Source organism: Sander vitreus, chromosome 2 (genome assembly GCF_031162955.1).
Source record: "Sander vitreus isolate 19-12246 chromosome 2, sanVit1, whole genome shotgun sequence".
Lineage (NCBI taxonomy): Eukaryota > Metazoa > Chordata > Actinopteri > Perciformes > Percidae > Sander > Sander vitreus.
The window spans coordinates 38,726,866-38,743,939 of NC_135856.1; the positions used below are offsets into that span (position 1 = coordinate 38,726,866).

The following is a 17,074-nucleotide window of genomic DNA, read 5'->3' on the forward strand; positions in this document are numbered from 1 at the left end:
ATTAAATGGTAGACTATTTGGGGTCACCCCTACAAGATATACATGTAAATATAAATATATCCAAGACACATGCGCTGATCATGTAATGCAACTGCTAAATTAGGGTACTGGCAATTTATCTAGCATATTGTGTTGTATGAGTGTGAATTCTCTTTTTCCTCCTTGGGGTGTTACAAAGTTGATCTAATCTTATGTAACTGTAATAACAAAAAAAACATATGCTTCACATGAGCAACAGAGATAACCTTATGGACTACATTCCTGCTATGCCCTTGATGTGGAATTGCAGTTTCTCCACATAAAAATAGGCAGGAAGAGTGAGTCATGAGGAGTAATCAGCGCTGCTATGATCTGTTCCTCACCCTGACATGGTTTAGCTCAACAGTCCCAGGATCCCATTAACTCCCACGCCATGCAAACATATTCAGGGTCACTACCTTGGCTCGGCCTTGGAAAAGTGAAGCTGATGAACCCCAGCAGCTCCACAACTGGGGAGTTATTTTCTGTACGTCTGTTGATGCCATGCATATTTTTATTTATTCATCGTTTGTCTGACCAGGTAGGTCAACCTGGACAAATGGATTCCTCTTCTTTTACAACAACTGTCATATAGCAGGAAAACCCTCATCTCTATTATCCAGTGGCCGTGACTTGTTCTTAACCGCATCATTCTGCTTCTGTCCTTTAGCTTAAAGTTGTATAGATCCTTGAGTCCGAGGGTTAGGGTCCTAACCCTTTCTTTCTCGCCTGTGAATTCATTTATTTAGATGTGTTCTGGAGAAACAATAAGTCTGCATACTGAACACTGTTATTCCACATTAAATTAAGCTTCACTACACATAACGTTAGACCTCAAATAAATGTGGCAAGCTAAGCTACAGCAACAATGGCAAAAGTAGTTTACTACATCGGAGCTTTTTTTGATTATGCATCCATATACACAAAATCCATGTCTGTGTTTGACAGCGGCGTCAATGATCCTCAGCAGTTTTCTTTCAGACGGCAGCATAAAGCTCTGCTGAGCTTGAGCCTCAGAATGCTCGGGGAAGCGGAGCTTGTGTGGACGCTACCGCACTACTTGATCAATAAAAGAGCTAAGCAACTAAAAAGCTATTTGATTCGGAAAACAGCGTCGCTATTATGAAGTAGTTGTATTAGCAACTGCCCAACACTGCTAGCAATACAAGTTGGATTTAGTGCCGTGACGCTGATAGGTCGATACAACCGGATCGCATCACATCAAACCGCTGTAGCTTCATACACCGGACCAGACCAGGGAAACCGGAAATCCACCCAACTCTATTGAGCAAGTGTGCAGTTTTATCATTTTTGAATTCAAATTTTCATTTGCAAGAAGAAAATTTTGTTAGCCTATTTCTTCTTTCAAAAGTTTCACTGTCTCCCTTTACGCGTTAATAAGCTCATCTTTTTTTCTCAGACCTACTTTATGAAGTTAAAACAATTATCTGGTACTTTTTCTACATATAAGTTACATGTGGAATATTGTTTTTAATATAATGCTCATGGGAAATATCTAATGTTGATTTTGTAGTCAACGGTTACTAATTGATTGCCATTTAGTGATTTCAGACACTACATTGACTCAGACACACTCCTTTGACAATATTCAAGGTATGACTTATTGCAACTGAATGCCTCTAATTGTCATGTCCAGCTCCCTGTAAAACTATGTTACTGTCTCCAGCTCTGCGTTTCCAGAGCAACACATCAGTTTAACGCTGTGTAAACTTCAGCTCCTCCTTATGCATACAATCTGTTAGAATAGTCAATGGAATGCTAACATGAGCTGGGTCAATTAGCATTTTTTTGTGATAGTGTTAATTCCTAGATACAGAATATTGATGTGGAAACAGCCTTGAGGCAGTCTAGTCTACAGATGGAGACTAGTCTCCTACACTGTAAGACATTTCATGGTATTTAACTTGGAAATCGAAGTTCACCTTGAAGACTGCCTTTGTTTCAACGTAGAAATTAAAGTTAATGAGGTTGATGTAACTACATTGTTCTAGTTTTGTTAAAGTTGTTCTTTTATTTGATTTAACTTTTTATTACTTTATTACATACTTTAAGTTAAAACAAATAACTTATTTTCTTTAATAATGCAAGAAACCTTCCTTGCCTAGTATAACAGACATACTTTCCTGCTTTATTACAACTCACAGTTTCAAGTTAAAACAACATAACCACATTTATAGTGGTGATAGCGTGGGTGCTTGGGTGGCCGCCCCAGGGCCCCGTGCGAAATAGGGGCCCCTCTAAAGCCGCTGATCTTGCATCACTTGACATAAAAGGGCCGCTAGTGAAGTGACGCACAGCAGCCTAATGGCTGAAGGAAGCCTATTACGTAACAGTCACTTAACTCATGGTTACAAATGTAAACCAGCACAACAATGACAATTACCAGGCAACAAAACACTACAGTCTAAGCAGACATGTTTAATAAACGGAATTCATAAAGTTACATTTGTATTTCAAACAAACTGCAAACATTTCAGCAAATTTTAACACAACTATATTTACTGCCTTGCATCATGGGAATTGACCAGCCAATGAACCAGTTGCACCTGACTGCAGTACGCAGATCGGGGTTGGGCTAGATGTGGGTGGAGCTAAACGTTTGACTTTTGAAAAGTACTTTCCATTTCAATTTGAGAAGAGTGAAATGCCAAATTCACAATTCACAAGCCGTTGACAGGTTCTCCCTCCACCGAGGGGCTCTAGTGCAACAACACGCGTTATATTTGAGTTGAAATGTAAATAGGCTACATCACTTATCTGCGGTGTATAATTCATTTATTGCGTCCATGCTTTAACTTTGCCGTGAAAGAAGAAAAAAGGTTATTTTAAACTCAAAAGGAAACTCTTTTTTGTCGCAACACACACACACACACGTTTTTTTTCAACTGATAACTTAACTTACATACCCAAGTTCAATCAACACATACATATCTGACAAAAAATTAAAACAGTCGACCCAATGAATAAATGCAAGTTTAACTTTCAAAAACTCATAAAGTTGAGTTCAAAATCCACAACTTGTTTCTTAAAAATAAGAAATAAGTGGACAGAACTAAATGGGTCAGTAATGTTTTACAGTGTACTTTGACTGAGCTGCTTAAAGCACTCTGACCTCTTGGCCACAATTCCATTTGTTTATCGTTGTAATTGTTGCTCGGAGCATCACATGCACGGTGCAATTTGTGAAGAAAGTGGGGGGGGGTTTCAGATCATGTACAAAAAAACATCCAGGAATTAAATCCCCCTTCCAATACCATGTATATGCTAGCCATGCCAAAACACTTATTTATGAGCTTCAATATTCAGTGGAAAATAATCTCAGAATGAAATAGCACAACGTGGACATACATGTATGTTGTATAACATACAACATACATTCAGGAATACAACTAATTCAGTGGAGGCAGGGATATGTAGACCTGAAAGTCCAACGCACACCCACCCCCCCGGAAAATCAAAACCCCTAATCACATAAATGAAGTTCACCACACCAGGGCACATCCCATTTACTGCCTGATAGTATGAGTTGTGAATCATAGTACAGAAAAGTGTAGGGGCTTATTTTGGATTCAGATTTAGGGTTTGATCAGTTACCTTCACAATTCAATTCATTTAATGTGAAAGCTGGATGGGAAGGTTTCTTAGACTATTATTTCATTAAATAAAATGAACACAAAATTGCAGCAGATGGTAGAAAATTCAATGCAAACCACAGCCTGATCTGTTAACTAAATTCTTAGAATGTCAGAAAAGAAGAAGAAAGGAAAAGCAATCGACAGAACTCTGGGGCAGATTAAAGACATTGGCAGATGGTTGGCAGCTGGCAATGCTCAGACTTTCTTTCTCTTCTCTCTCTTCTCGTTTTCTCCTTTCATTTGTCTCTTTTTGTGGCCTGAAATTCTTAAAATTCCACTTTTGGTAGTTGCCAGAAAAATCCTTATGCAGGAAGGAGGCAATGCCACAAATCTACACAAAGTCCATCGTGTCCCCAGATAAACTGTATACCATCATTTCTCATTTAAAAGGTGGTAAACAAATAATGACCAGGAAATAGAAGCGTTGTAAAAATATTTGAGGAGTTGAATTACCTTTATATTCTATGTTATAAGACACATAGGAAATAGGAAATAAATACTGTTTTCATTCACTAAATAAGTCTAACCTCTTCACTTTTTGCCATTTTTTTCAATCGATGTAAAGCTACTGTCAGTGACACTCAAGACCTTCTGATGCAAATCACAAGACTCAAGAGAAAAGGTGACTACTCACTAAATAGATGCTCCCAAAAAATGTGTTAAGTACAATTACGACATGATTACGTCTTTATCAGGTGAAAACCAAGAAGGTCCATATACTGAAATTATTTGCAACACGAAACTCAGAGATATCAATTCCATATCAGTCACTGGTGTGTGATCACCTGCTTAACTCCCTGAAAAAAATCATATAAATAAATATATAAATAGAATTATTTAGACGTAATGTTAATATGTCTTTTTGGGAGCATCTATTCAGTGTGCAGGTGCCCTTTTCCCTTGAGATTGTTTTTTGCCTTTTATCATGTTAGCACGTCCCTACCTGTAAATATCAAATCAAAAGCCTACCAAAGACAATCACAAAACTGCAACATGGCAACACTGAAGATAATCAGTGAATGACAACAGTTTTTCTATGACATGTATGGCATGACTCTGTTGTTGTACTGGAATCAGTGATGTGGACATATGTATTATCCTGGATTCATCAAGACTTCAGTTAGTCAAGTACAGTTTTGCAATTACAGCATCAAGAATAAAACATAGAAAGAGAGACTTCAAAGGTCTGTCTCTTTCATAATCCTGTTTTAAAGGTCCCCTATCATGCTCATTTTTAGGTACATAAAGTGGGGCAAAAAGTATTTAGTCAGCCACCAATTGTGCAAGTTCTCCCACTTAAAAAGACGAGAGAGGCCTGTAATTTTCATCATAGGTACACTTCAACTCTGAGAGACAAAATGAGAAAAAAAAATCCAGAAAATCACATTGTAGGATTTTTAATGAATTTATTTGCAAATTCCTCGGGAAAATAAGTATTTGGTCACCTACAAACAAGCAAGATTTCTGGCTCTCACAGACCTGTAACTTCTTCTTTAAGAGGCTCCTCTGTCCTCCACTCGTTACCTGTATTAATGGCACCTGTTTGAACTTGTTATCAGTATAAAAGACACCTGTCCACAACCTCAAACAGTCACACTCCAAACTCCACTATGGCCAAGACCAAAGAGCTGTCAAAGGACACCAGACACAGCATTGTAGACCTGCACCAGGCTGGGAAGACTGAATCTGCAATAGGTAAGCAGCTTGGTGTGAAGAAATCAACTGTGGGAGCAATTATAAGAAAATGGAAGACATACAAGACCACTAATAATCTCCCTCGATCTGGGGCTCCACGCAAGATCTCATCCCGTGGGGTCAAAATGATCACAAGAACGGTGAGCAAAAATCCCAGAACCACACGGGGGGACCTAGTGAATGACCTGCAGAGAGCTGGGACCAAAGTAACAAAGGCTACCATCAGTAACACACTACGCTGCCAGGGACTCAAATCCTGCAGTGCCAGACGTGTCCCCCTGCTTAAGCCAGTACATGTCCAGGCCCGTCTGGAGTTTACTAGAGAGCATTTGGATGATCCAGAAGAATATTGGGAGAATGTCATATGGTCAGATGAAACCAAAATAGAACTTTTTGGTAAAAACTCAACTCGTCGTGTTTGGAGGGGAAAGAATGCTGAGTTGCATCCAAAGAACACCATACCTACTGTGAAGCATGGGGATGGAAACATCATGCTTTGGGGCTGTTTTTCTGCAAAGGGACCAGGACGACTGATCCGTGTAAAGGAAAGAATGAATGGGGCCATGTATCGTGAGATTTTGAGTGAAAACCTCCTTCCATCAGCAAGGGCATTGAAGATGAAACGTGGCTGGGTCTTTCAGCATGACAATGATCATGGCATCATGGCAACGAAGGAGTGGCCAGTCTCCAGATCTCAACCCCATAGAAAATCTTTGGAGGGAGTTGAAAGTCTGTGTTGCCAGTCAGAAGCAGAGTATGAGGGTGTGCCCTGACAGTAGCTAGGTAAGGACTACTAGCCAGTCAGAAGCAGAGTATGAGGGCGTGCCCTGACAGTACCTAGGTAAGGACTACTAGCCAGTCAGAAGCAGAGTATGAGGGCGTGCCCTGACAGTACCTAGGTAAGGACTACTAGCCAGTCAGAAGCAGAGTATGAGGGTGTGCCCTGACAGTACCTAGGTAAGGACTACTAGCCAGTCAGAAGCAGAGTATGAAGATGTGCCATGCTAGCAGCTAGGCGAGCATTATAACGTGTGTTACAAACTGATCCACGTTTGTCTCTGAAGTAAAGGCTGGACTACAATAGAGCTGTTTGGAGCAGTCTATAACGTCCACAAAAAAGATATATAACGATAAAGAAAAGGGAAAAAGCCAAAAAGCATAATATGAGCTCTTTAATGTAAAAAAAACATTATTTTTCTCAAACTGTCTGTCTGAATAGACCTGTTTTCACCCTCTGTCCGAAATGCTTTGTATTAGCGCCTGTTTTTTAAGACCTCCTCCATAAACAGCCCAGTCTGTTCTGATTGGTCAGCATTTCTACTGCATCTGTGTTCTCAGCATCTCTGCACCGCTATTCTGCCCTGCAAAGGCAAAAGACCTTAAAGGGGTGGTTCAGAATGTTGGACATAGGACCTCATTTCCAAGTTAGCCAGTGTGTTATTTATCAGTGGAGACAATTTTCAACACTTTTCATCCAGTTGCAGAGTTAGCTCGTGCTAGGCTAGCGCAAGTCAACAGTATCTGCTAGCCTGTCACTAAAAACAGTCTGACCCGCTCCACAGTACACCCGAGGCAAATAAATTATAACGCCAGACTATCGATGTAAATGTCTGTTGATAGAATAATGTTAGAAAAATTCTGAACCACCCCTCTAACTCGCTAGAGTGTGAAACTGAGAAAAACGACTTTAAAGTTTCTGTTTTGTCCAGACTAAAGTATTATTGTTAGGACTCCAAAAAATTGACAACTAGTTGCTATAATACCTTTGCCTTTGGATCATGTGCCAAAAATAAAGAGTCGTGCAAAGTCAAAAGGCAGTAATGGACATATAATTAATATTTGCTTGCTGTTCACCATACTTACATTCATTAGAAGAGCACCTAACCAAGGTCTAGTCATCATGGTATTTGTTTTAAATTATATAGAAGACCTTTGGTTGTTCCTATTTAGTGCTATAATGATCAGGATAGTGTGGCAACACTAACACAGTTAAACACTATGACAGATAAGTTACTTTGCAGTACAGTATGTACAGTATGAATAAATACAAGAAATATTTTCTTAATAAAGATAATTTAATTATAATTCAATACAAAGGTATATTTATTTAAATGCAAGATATAGAGTAATAATTAATTAAACATCAGACCAAGACATTAGGTGCCCTATCTTGCACCCGGTGCAGCGCAAATCCTGACGCAAGTGTCTTTTCTAGTTTAAGACCGACCCAGTTGTCAGTTTCCCGTCCAGCGCCCACGTCCTTTAAATAGTAAATGCATTCTGGGCATGCTGGTCTTACAGGGAGGTGTGTTCAGGTGCATTCTGGGCGTGCTGGTCTTACAGGGAGGTGTGTTCAGGTGCATTCGTATTGCTATCTTGAGGCAGCAGGAAGTGATGGCACCATTGACCAACAAAAACCTGGTCTAAAGTCAATAACGCAGCATTTCATTGTTATTTTAACAGCGCATTAGTAAAATGCTCCTAGGCTTATACACAGCGCGCACACACTATGCTTGTTACACACACAGGGAAGCGCAGCAGCACACACACATGCAGAAGATTACAAATAAAACTAGAACTGCAAGCAGTTATGACGGGGTCCAAGCCACCGATGCCAGTTGCCCCCGACGCTGAGGGGAGCGCATGAAAGCGGAACCCAAAGCCTGGCAGTGGGGAGGACCTGTCAGTAAATATCGAGAGGTGTGAGCCGCGAGGTCTGCGGTACATCGCCGTTGCAAACGTAGCGGTTAACAGTTCATCTCCATGCATATACAGACTACCTTTAACAATTCTCTACAATAAACAAACTTCTTAACCCCCCTCACCACAGGGGACAGCAGAGAGAAATGAGAGAGTGACTGAGAGTTTGGAGGCAGGTGTGGTGGTTGAAGTAGCATGGGAGGTGGTCAAGTTGTTGTAAATGCTGTCATAGGTGGTGCCAATTTATGTTTTCCTCCGTGGGTGCTCACAAGCGCACGCCCTTTAAAAAAAAAAGTAGTCAAAAATTGTTTGCATTTCAGAACCTTAGGAAATGGACAGCGGCCGACACAAACACACACGCCTAGTAACTCGATAATAAAGTTGTAAAGTAGGCTTTCAACTCAGGACAGCACCACTTCTCACAAATACAGATAGGACTGGAGATGAAAAGTTTAACTGACACGTAACGCGATCAGCTTCGTGAGAAATTAAGAATCAATGCCACCAACATAACCAATCACAGTATGACAGACGCTCCACTTAGCACCAACTGCAATGTTTAATTTTAAATGAATGTATCCTACTGGCAGTGTATCACACATGGGTGCTCAGTATTATAGTATCGGCGCCTATGAATGGTGTTCATAGTTGTTGGAGTTTTAGGCGGAGAAGAAAAATAAAAATAATCCTTAGAAAAACAATAGGGTTCCACAGCCCTGCTGTGCGAACGGCGTGGCTTTGCTACCGCCGGGTTCTTCCAGACTCGGGCTTGGACCCCTAAATATTACGGTGCAAATCCTCCATCATAATAGCAATGCACCAAAGGCATTGGGAGATGACACTCTGATTGGTTTATTGCATGTTGATTGATTAATGAAGACACTAAGTACAACCCTTTTGAACCATGTGCCCAGCGCACGGACCCTTTTTTTTCCGCCGTCAAACTAGCAAAAGTGGATTTGGACACGCCCTAAACGCCCTTGTCCTAAAATTGCTGAATGTTAGAACATTGTGTCAAATTGGTCGTTATTACTGTGACTTATAAAGTGTCAGGTTTAGTTCCATCATAGTGTTAATAGTGTCAAAATACTGACGTTGTTGTTCAGTAGCTAGCTCAGAGATTATCGGCTAATGAAATTACTGATTTAGCAGGGGGGGGTTAACACTTTTGCAAGGCACTATATCAGTGTCATATTCCCCTTAGGGGCTGAGCCCCCCTAAAGGTCTGATCCTAGATTCGCCCCTAGTGCCACCAAACTGCTCAAGATGCACAGTCAACGAACTCGACTTGGATTACTACTTTTTAATTCTGAGATAACATAGACAGAGTCGACCGACCATTTAGGTTAGCCTACTTTGTACGGACGTTAGCAATAACTAGCTTAGTGCTATTATGGATTTGTGTAAGATCTGACTTGAACACCTGCAAGAAGGAAATATGGCTCAAACACATATGGATTGTTGTGGATACAGCAGATTACGTGCATTGCTATGGATTATATCTTCCATGGATTATATCGGAGTGCATGGAAAGGTAGGATGCCTGTGTATTTAATAATTTGTTTTCGGCGTCTGATGTGAGGCTCCGCCAAGTAAGGAGGTGTGTCAGCATCAACGTTAGCGCTACGTGACACAGATTAAATTTAGCTAGCTCCGGGCTGTCACTGACATTGACAGACGCCACTTTATTTCAAAGATGTCGTGTGTATGTTACGTGGTTTGGTGACAATTAAAGAACGGCAAACTTTGACAGTATGACAAAGCCAGAGTACAGTAACGTCACAGTGGCACAGTAACATCTCTCTTGATGCCTGGCTAAACAAAGTCAGAACACCTTAACTCAACTTTAGCATGCTGGAACAAAGGCAAAGAGCCGTAACTGTTACGGCGTTCTGCTGTGGTTTCTCGTGGTTTTGGAAGTGACAGTTGTCATAGCCCTTTATTTTCTCGTTAAAACAATCAAATTGACTCACAATATTTATTCACATGATAAAGGAGGTCTCAAATACCCCAAAAATGACATTAACTCATTTTTGACCAAACATAATGTTACAGCGTTTTCCCTTTATAGGGCAGTATTGCAGCCGGGGAATGACTGTAACGGCACTGTAGCAGCACTTTCTGCCTACAGTATATATAGTATAGTTGTGACATCACAACCGTCCTGACGGCTCGTTTAAAGGCACAGTTTCTGAATACAGGCTGTGTGCATTTCTCTGTGGATGGAGCGATTTGATACATTCACAGTATTTATATAGCACCTTGACTTGATGTATAACAAGAAAAGACATGGAAATCTCTATTTTTACAATATGGAACCTTAAAAAAAAAAGCCTGGTTATCTCTTTATTTTTAAAATGTCTTACATTATTTAAGAATTTACAGTACATGAGCATTTTGAAGAAGAAAACCAAAGCTTGTATCAGTAAGCACAAAAACTGATTAATGAATAAAATAAATGACTTGCAACATCTCACCTTTCTCTTGTTAGTTGGACAGACGTACAGGTAACTCAGGACAGTCTTGGATCCGACTTTGTCATTCATTCTCTCATATGTGGAGCCATAGTCAGTAGATCTGAATGGAAGAAATAAAGGGAAATAGTATAGTAGATAAACCTGAAACGAGCACACTGAAAGTTTGCTGACAATTGAATGGCTAAACAACCCGACTAAAGATTACTGGGACACGATTCATGTCAAATGATATGGATTTTGCAGTGATGAAAAAGAATGCAATATCACACCCTAGGGTAAAACAACAAGCAGATACAGTACAGGCTGCTATGGTACTGTACTCTGTGCGAGAGTAAAACCTCTGGCAATGGAACAAGAGAAGGTTAACCAATCATCTATAGCTGCCAACGAAAACGAACCATTCGGAAAGGTCTGGGGACCCAGCACTGTAAATAATTAATTCTCTCCCGATGACTACCATGAAATAAAATGTGACGAGTGCAAAAACATGTGGATGTCCCTGAACCCATGGGCTTTAATAATTTAACAGTGGGAATGAGCCTGTTAGCCAGCCTAGTCCCTAGAAACTCCACATGAATCCATCATCGCTAGTAACTACCAAATCTCCCTTCAAGTAGAATATCACAGCATTTACAGGGCTGTATTCGCTTGTCCCTTTTTTTATGTCAAAGCTGCATTCATGTGTCCAGGATTTTCAAATATTCCTCTCTGTGGGGACAGAAGCACCCGCCCACAACTTTTGCATTACTCCCATTTGGATATGCTGTCTACTTCATAGTGTTATGAGGAAAGTGAAGATGATACCTATTTCAGCATTAGTTCATTTTCTTAGTCAGAGCCTGCTGCTCGTGCTCCTTCAGCGGGAACAGGGTTTTAACAACATTGCAAAGAGATTTCTCTCATTCAAATTCATTCCAGAGTGCCTCTGAGAGAGGCAGTAGTAGCTATGATTACAAAGCACAATAATGAGTAAGTCAGACGGCATCATTTCCACAGCATATTCAAGTAGAGGTGTGGGAAGAAGTGCTGCAATGAGAATTATCCTGATTTGGAGCAGGGGCAGTGAACTATATCGTTGTTGGCCTTTGTGTAACACTGTTGGACCCTCCTGAGAGGAGACTTCATAAATAGCATGGAGACATATGTTGTTTTTGGCATGACATGGGTAAGCACAAGTGCCAGGCGTGCCTTCATCATCTAGTCAGCGTAATGCATGGTTAGATATCTTTAATTAAAAGTGGGGGTATGTTTGGAGACAGCTGACAGCCGGGAGATGTCAACTTTCAGGTGTGGACCAAGATCAAGTGTGACAGATAGTCTAGCTAGCTGTCTGGATTTACCCTGCAGAGGTCTGAGGAGCAGTTAACCATAGTCCTCACAAATCCACCAGAGGTTAGAACGCCAACACAAAGGAAGAGGAAGGGGACGGACATCTGGCTGAAAATGAGGGACAATGTCTCCGTTCTCCCAACCCTCCCCCTAAACCCTGTTCTTCTCCTCTCTCCCCTCTTAGTAGGGCTCCATGGCAGATCAATGGTTAGGACCACAGCCTTACAACCAAGAGGTCCTGAAATTGAAACCCGGGGGGGGTGGAGAATGGTAAAGTCGAAAGCTCATCGAGGCGTGCCCCCAACCTGAGTCTCGATCCCTGGGTTCCCAGATGTTCCAGCCCCACCATAACTCCGTTCGACCCCTTTCATCCCCCAGCAGACCCCCTTTTTTCACCCCTATCCTTGACTCTAATTATCCCTCTCCTCTACCTTAATCCTCCCACCTAACATGTTTGAATAGTGAATCCACTGATTGACTATTGGTGGCGGTAACATGCCAATAAACTTGCATCAGCAAATGCCTGGGGGAAAAAGACAAATACAAGGAAGCAAAAATAGAAGCAAGCAATGCAGACAGCATCTTTAAAAAAAAATCATCTTTGCAAATGTTTTAGGAGGAAGGAAATGTTTTCAACATGCGTTTTGGCCTAAATGATACACACAAGAGGACTCAAAAGGGCCCCTTTAAAGACATACATTATTATTATTATTATCATTTCGAGATACAGTCAGGTCCATAAATATTGGGACATCGACACAATTCTAATCTTTTTGGTTCTATACACCACCACAATGGAGTTGAAATGAAACGAATAAGATGTGCTTTAACTGCAGACTTTCAGCTTTAATTTGAGGGTATTTACATCCAAATCAGGTGAACGGTGTAGGAATTACAACAGTTTGTATATGTGCCTCCCACTTTTTAAGGGACCAAAAGTAATGGGACAATTGGCTGCTCAGCTGTTCCATGGCCAGGTGTGTGTTATTCCCTCATTATCCCATTTACAAGGAGCAGATAAAAGGTCCAGAGTTCATTTCAAGTGTGCTATTTGCATTTGGAATCTGTTGCTGTCAACTCTCAATATGAGATCCAAAGAGCTGTCACTATCAGTGAAGCAAGCCATCATTAGGCTGAAAAATCTAAACAAACCCATCAGAGAGATAGCAAAAACATTAGGTGTGGCCAAATCAACTGTTTGGAACATTCTTAAAAAGAAAGAACGCGCCCGGTGAGCTCAGCAACACCAAAAGACCCGGAAGACCACGGAAAACAACTGTGGTGGATGACCGAAGAATACTTTTCCCTGGTGAAGAAAACACCCATCACAACAGTTGGCCAGATCAAGAACACTCTCCAGGAGGTAGGTGTATGTGTGTCAAAGTCAACAATCAAGAGAAGACTTCACCAGAGTGAATACAGAGGGTTCACTACAAGATGTAAACCATTGGTGAGCCTCAAAAAACAGGAAGGCCAGATTAGAGTTTGCCAAACAACATCTAAAAAAAGCCTTCACATTTCTGGAACAACATCCTATGGACAGATGAGACAAAGATCAACTTGTACCAGAGTGATGGGAAGAGAAGAGTATGGAGAAGGAAAGGAACTGCTCATGATCCAAAGCATACCACCTCATCAGTGAAGTATGGTGGTGGTAGTGTCATGGCGTGGGCATGTATGGCTGCCAATGGAACTGATTCTCTTGTATTTATTGATGATGTGACTGCTGACAAAAAGCAGCAGGATGAATTCTGAAGTGTTTCGGGCAATATTATCTGCTCATATTCAGCCAAATGCTTCAGAACTCATTGGACGGCGCTCACAGTGCAGATGGACAATGACCCGAAGCATACTGCGAAAGCAACCAAAGAGTTTTTTAAGGGAAAGAAGTGGAATGTTATGCAATGGCCAAGTCAATCACCTGACCTGAATCCGATTGAGCATGCATTTCACTTGCTGAAGACAAAACTGAAGGGAAAATGCCCCAAGAACAAGCAGGAACTGAAGACAGTTGCAGTAGAGGCCTGGCAGAGCATCACCAGGGATGAAACCCAGCGTCTGGTGATGTCTATGCCTTCCAGACTTCAGGCTGGAATTGAATGCAAAGGATTTGCAACCAAGTATTAAAAAGTGAAAGTTTGATTTATGATTGTTAATCTGTCCCATTACTTTTGGTCCCTTAAAAAGTGGGAGGCACATATACAAACTGTTGTAATTCCTACACCGTTCACCTGATTTGGATGTAAATACCCTCAAATTAAAGCTGAAAGTCTGCAGTTAAAGCACATCTTGTTCGTTTCATTTCAACTCCATTGTGGTGGTGTATAGAGCCAAAAAGATTAGAATTGTGTCGATGTCCCAATATTTATGAACCTGACTGTATGTGAAGAAGCGTTGGGAGGCTTTGATGACTTACAGAGAAGCATCTAAAGAAATCTCGATTGAGGAGAATTAGGAAGAAGCAGTACAGTTTAACCAGAAATTAGTGTTATGTAGTGCTATCCCAATTCGGAAGTTCTTGACTTCCTGAAAGTGTATTTAAACTCATGCTGGAGGTTTTAAGGTTAGCTGAACAACAGTGTCAGCCTGACCATTCTGCAGTAGAGCCATATCTTCCCTGTGTGTGTGGACGTTATCTAATTTTGGGACCTTGGGAGCCTTTTGTTATCATACAGCTGCTCGGTCTCCTTTAACTCTGAAGACCCAGAGTTTTACCTATGGCCTGGTCTACAACTGTTTCCGAATTGACCATGTTGGGCTTTAACCTGAATGAGACCTGGGGGGGTACCACTGTCTCAATTTAAGCCCTATTCATACGGGATTAGTATAACCTGGGGATCTCGTGTGATTTAGAAATTACCCCCCCTACATCTGAGTTTTGTGTGGCGGATTTGCACAGAACAAGCGAAGCCTTTGATTTGAATAGAATTTATTGACTTTATCTGTACACCAAAAGTTGGGTACCCGGAGGTGCACGAAGGACGGCCAGGGCGAGGCCAGCACACTTAGGTTGAGGTCGTGTATCTTTTTGGGCCAGGCGCTGGTAGAGGTTACCAGAGGCGCATCCCCTAGCCCCGCCGCGGCGGCACCCACACAGCATCACCATCAGCCCTCGGACGAAGCCACGGGGATGACTTCGACTCAGGGACGGAGGTCTCCGGTCGGGCAGTGCTCCAGACTAGGTTGGTCATGAAAGGCGGCGTCCACAGCTGCCCCGCAATCCCATATCTGTCTTTGCAAAAGAGGGATAAAAAGGTGCACAGGAAACAAAACCCTTGAAAAATGATATATGACCCTGCCACAGAGATGTCGATTCACATGGAATGGTATTGATATTATCACAGGACCTCGGTGTTCAGCGAAAGATGGTTGGTCATTTGGGGGGGAATTTTTACTTGACAGAGTACAGCCGGTTAGCACAGGATCAAGATCACAGACGACCTCCATAATTATGACAAATAACTAGAGGACCCCAGGTAATACTAATCCCGCCTGAGTAGGGCTTTACACAGCACGAGTTCATAAACTGGAAATTCTACCCCAATTTTCACACAAGGCAATTTGTTAGGCTCTTGTCAAATAAACTAAGCCGATTCCTGAATTTAGAGACTTTAGAAACTAGTGTGATCTACAGTGGAGGAGACACCTGCATGCAATGTCATTCAGTACAATACAATAGTCCTGTGGTAAATATTACCTCTGGGATTCTCATAATATTCAGTGTAAAAAGTTAAAATGAGTCCTGTAACTTGCTTACTGTACAGTGAACAACATGTTTAAAAAAATATATATATAGATATATATATATATCTATATATATATTTTAGTTAAATTAAATTACAAACTTAACATACAGCTCAGTAGATGCCAGTATAATGCCTGACAAATACAATTACGTTTTCCAAAATTCAATTTGGACAAACTGAAGTCTTTGTTGCAGACTCAGGGTGCGCTCCCTGCCTTATGTGGCTGCCCTTGGCTCTTCTAATCAAGTTAAGTCTTCAGGAACTGACAAGCCCAATTTGACCTGTAGTTTTAAGCATTCTCAGTGATGCAGAGAGGATTATCCATGCTAACATTTTGATAATACATCTATTACTGTAGTGCCTTGTTTCACAAAAAAAAGGCCTACTGCTTCTATTGTTTAAAAAAAATGCCAGGCTTTAAGCCCAAACTTACAGATTGTGGCGTACTACTTTGTTTTAGGTTTCTCTTCACTGATTGTCTGTACAGTTAAGAGTTGATTTTCATATTTATACTGAATACGTTTAAGGATTAAACCTCATGTCGGGTCAAATTTGACCTGTTTTCAAAAAGAATTATATCCGAAATATGGGATGTCACAAACAAAACGTCAAACAAAGGGGCAAAGACATTGGGAAAAAAGCGAAAAAGTGTAGAAAATAGTTTTTTTCATGGTCGATGGGAAGACAACACGAGGGTTAGGGACTTACGTTTTTTTATTATATAAGGATAATAAAATCCACTTCTGCAAATGCCCTGTCATCTATATGCCTCTGTCCACATTTGGCACTGGAAAAAGTCCTATTATTGTGAAAACCCTGTCTTAAACTCCAGGACACTGACACCTTCTGCATGGCAACAAGAATAGGGATGTAACATTTATTTCTGGCTGATATCCTGAACAGTGACAGGCGGGTGTCTGGAGAGATGCATTTCTGCCTATTTGCTCTTTGCAAAACAGATGCAGGGCTGGTGTGACTGCTGTGAGCCACCTGTCATCATCTCACAGCAGAGCACACCGTTTTTGGGGCCCTCTTCGTCTTTAGAGCTCTATTTGATACAAAGCTTTAGTGAAATAATATGATGGTTACTTATAGTGGTGGAACGTAACTAAGTACATTTACTCAAGTACTGTACTTAAGTACAAATGTTGAGGTACCTGTACTTTACTTCAGTCTTTTCTTTTCATGCCAGTTTCTATTTCTACTCCGCTACATTTCAGAGAGAAATATTGTACTTTTTACTCCACTACATTCATCTGTTACAGCTTTAGTTACTAGTTACTTTACACATTAAAGTGCTCATATTATGCTCATTTTCAGGTTCATAATTGTATTTAGAGGTTATATCAGAATAGGTTTATGTGGTTTAATTTTAAAAAAAAACACCATATTTCTGTTGTACTGCACATTGCTGCAGCTCCTCTTTTCACCCTGTGTTCAGCTCTCTGTTTTA

The 17,074-nt window shown here is 41.0% G+C and overlaps 1 protein-coding gene across 1 annotated transcript in view; it reads right to left on the reverse strand.

Moving 5' to 3' along the window:
* sorcs3a (sortilin related VPS10 domain containing receptor 3a) overlaps nt 1-17,074 on the reverse strand; it is a 358,459-nt gene that overhangs the window by 153,517 nt on the left and 187,868 nt on the right. Inside the window, exon 3 of the mRNA XM_078270418.1 lies at nt 10,547-10,646. Within this exon, the coding sequence (XP_078126544.1) occupies nt 10,547-10,646 (100 nt within the window). The remainder of the gene's footprint in view (nt 1-10,546; nt 10,647-17,074) is intronic.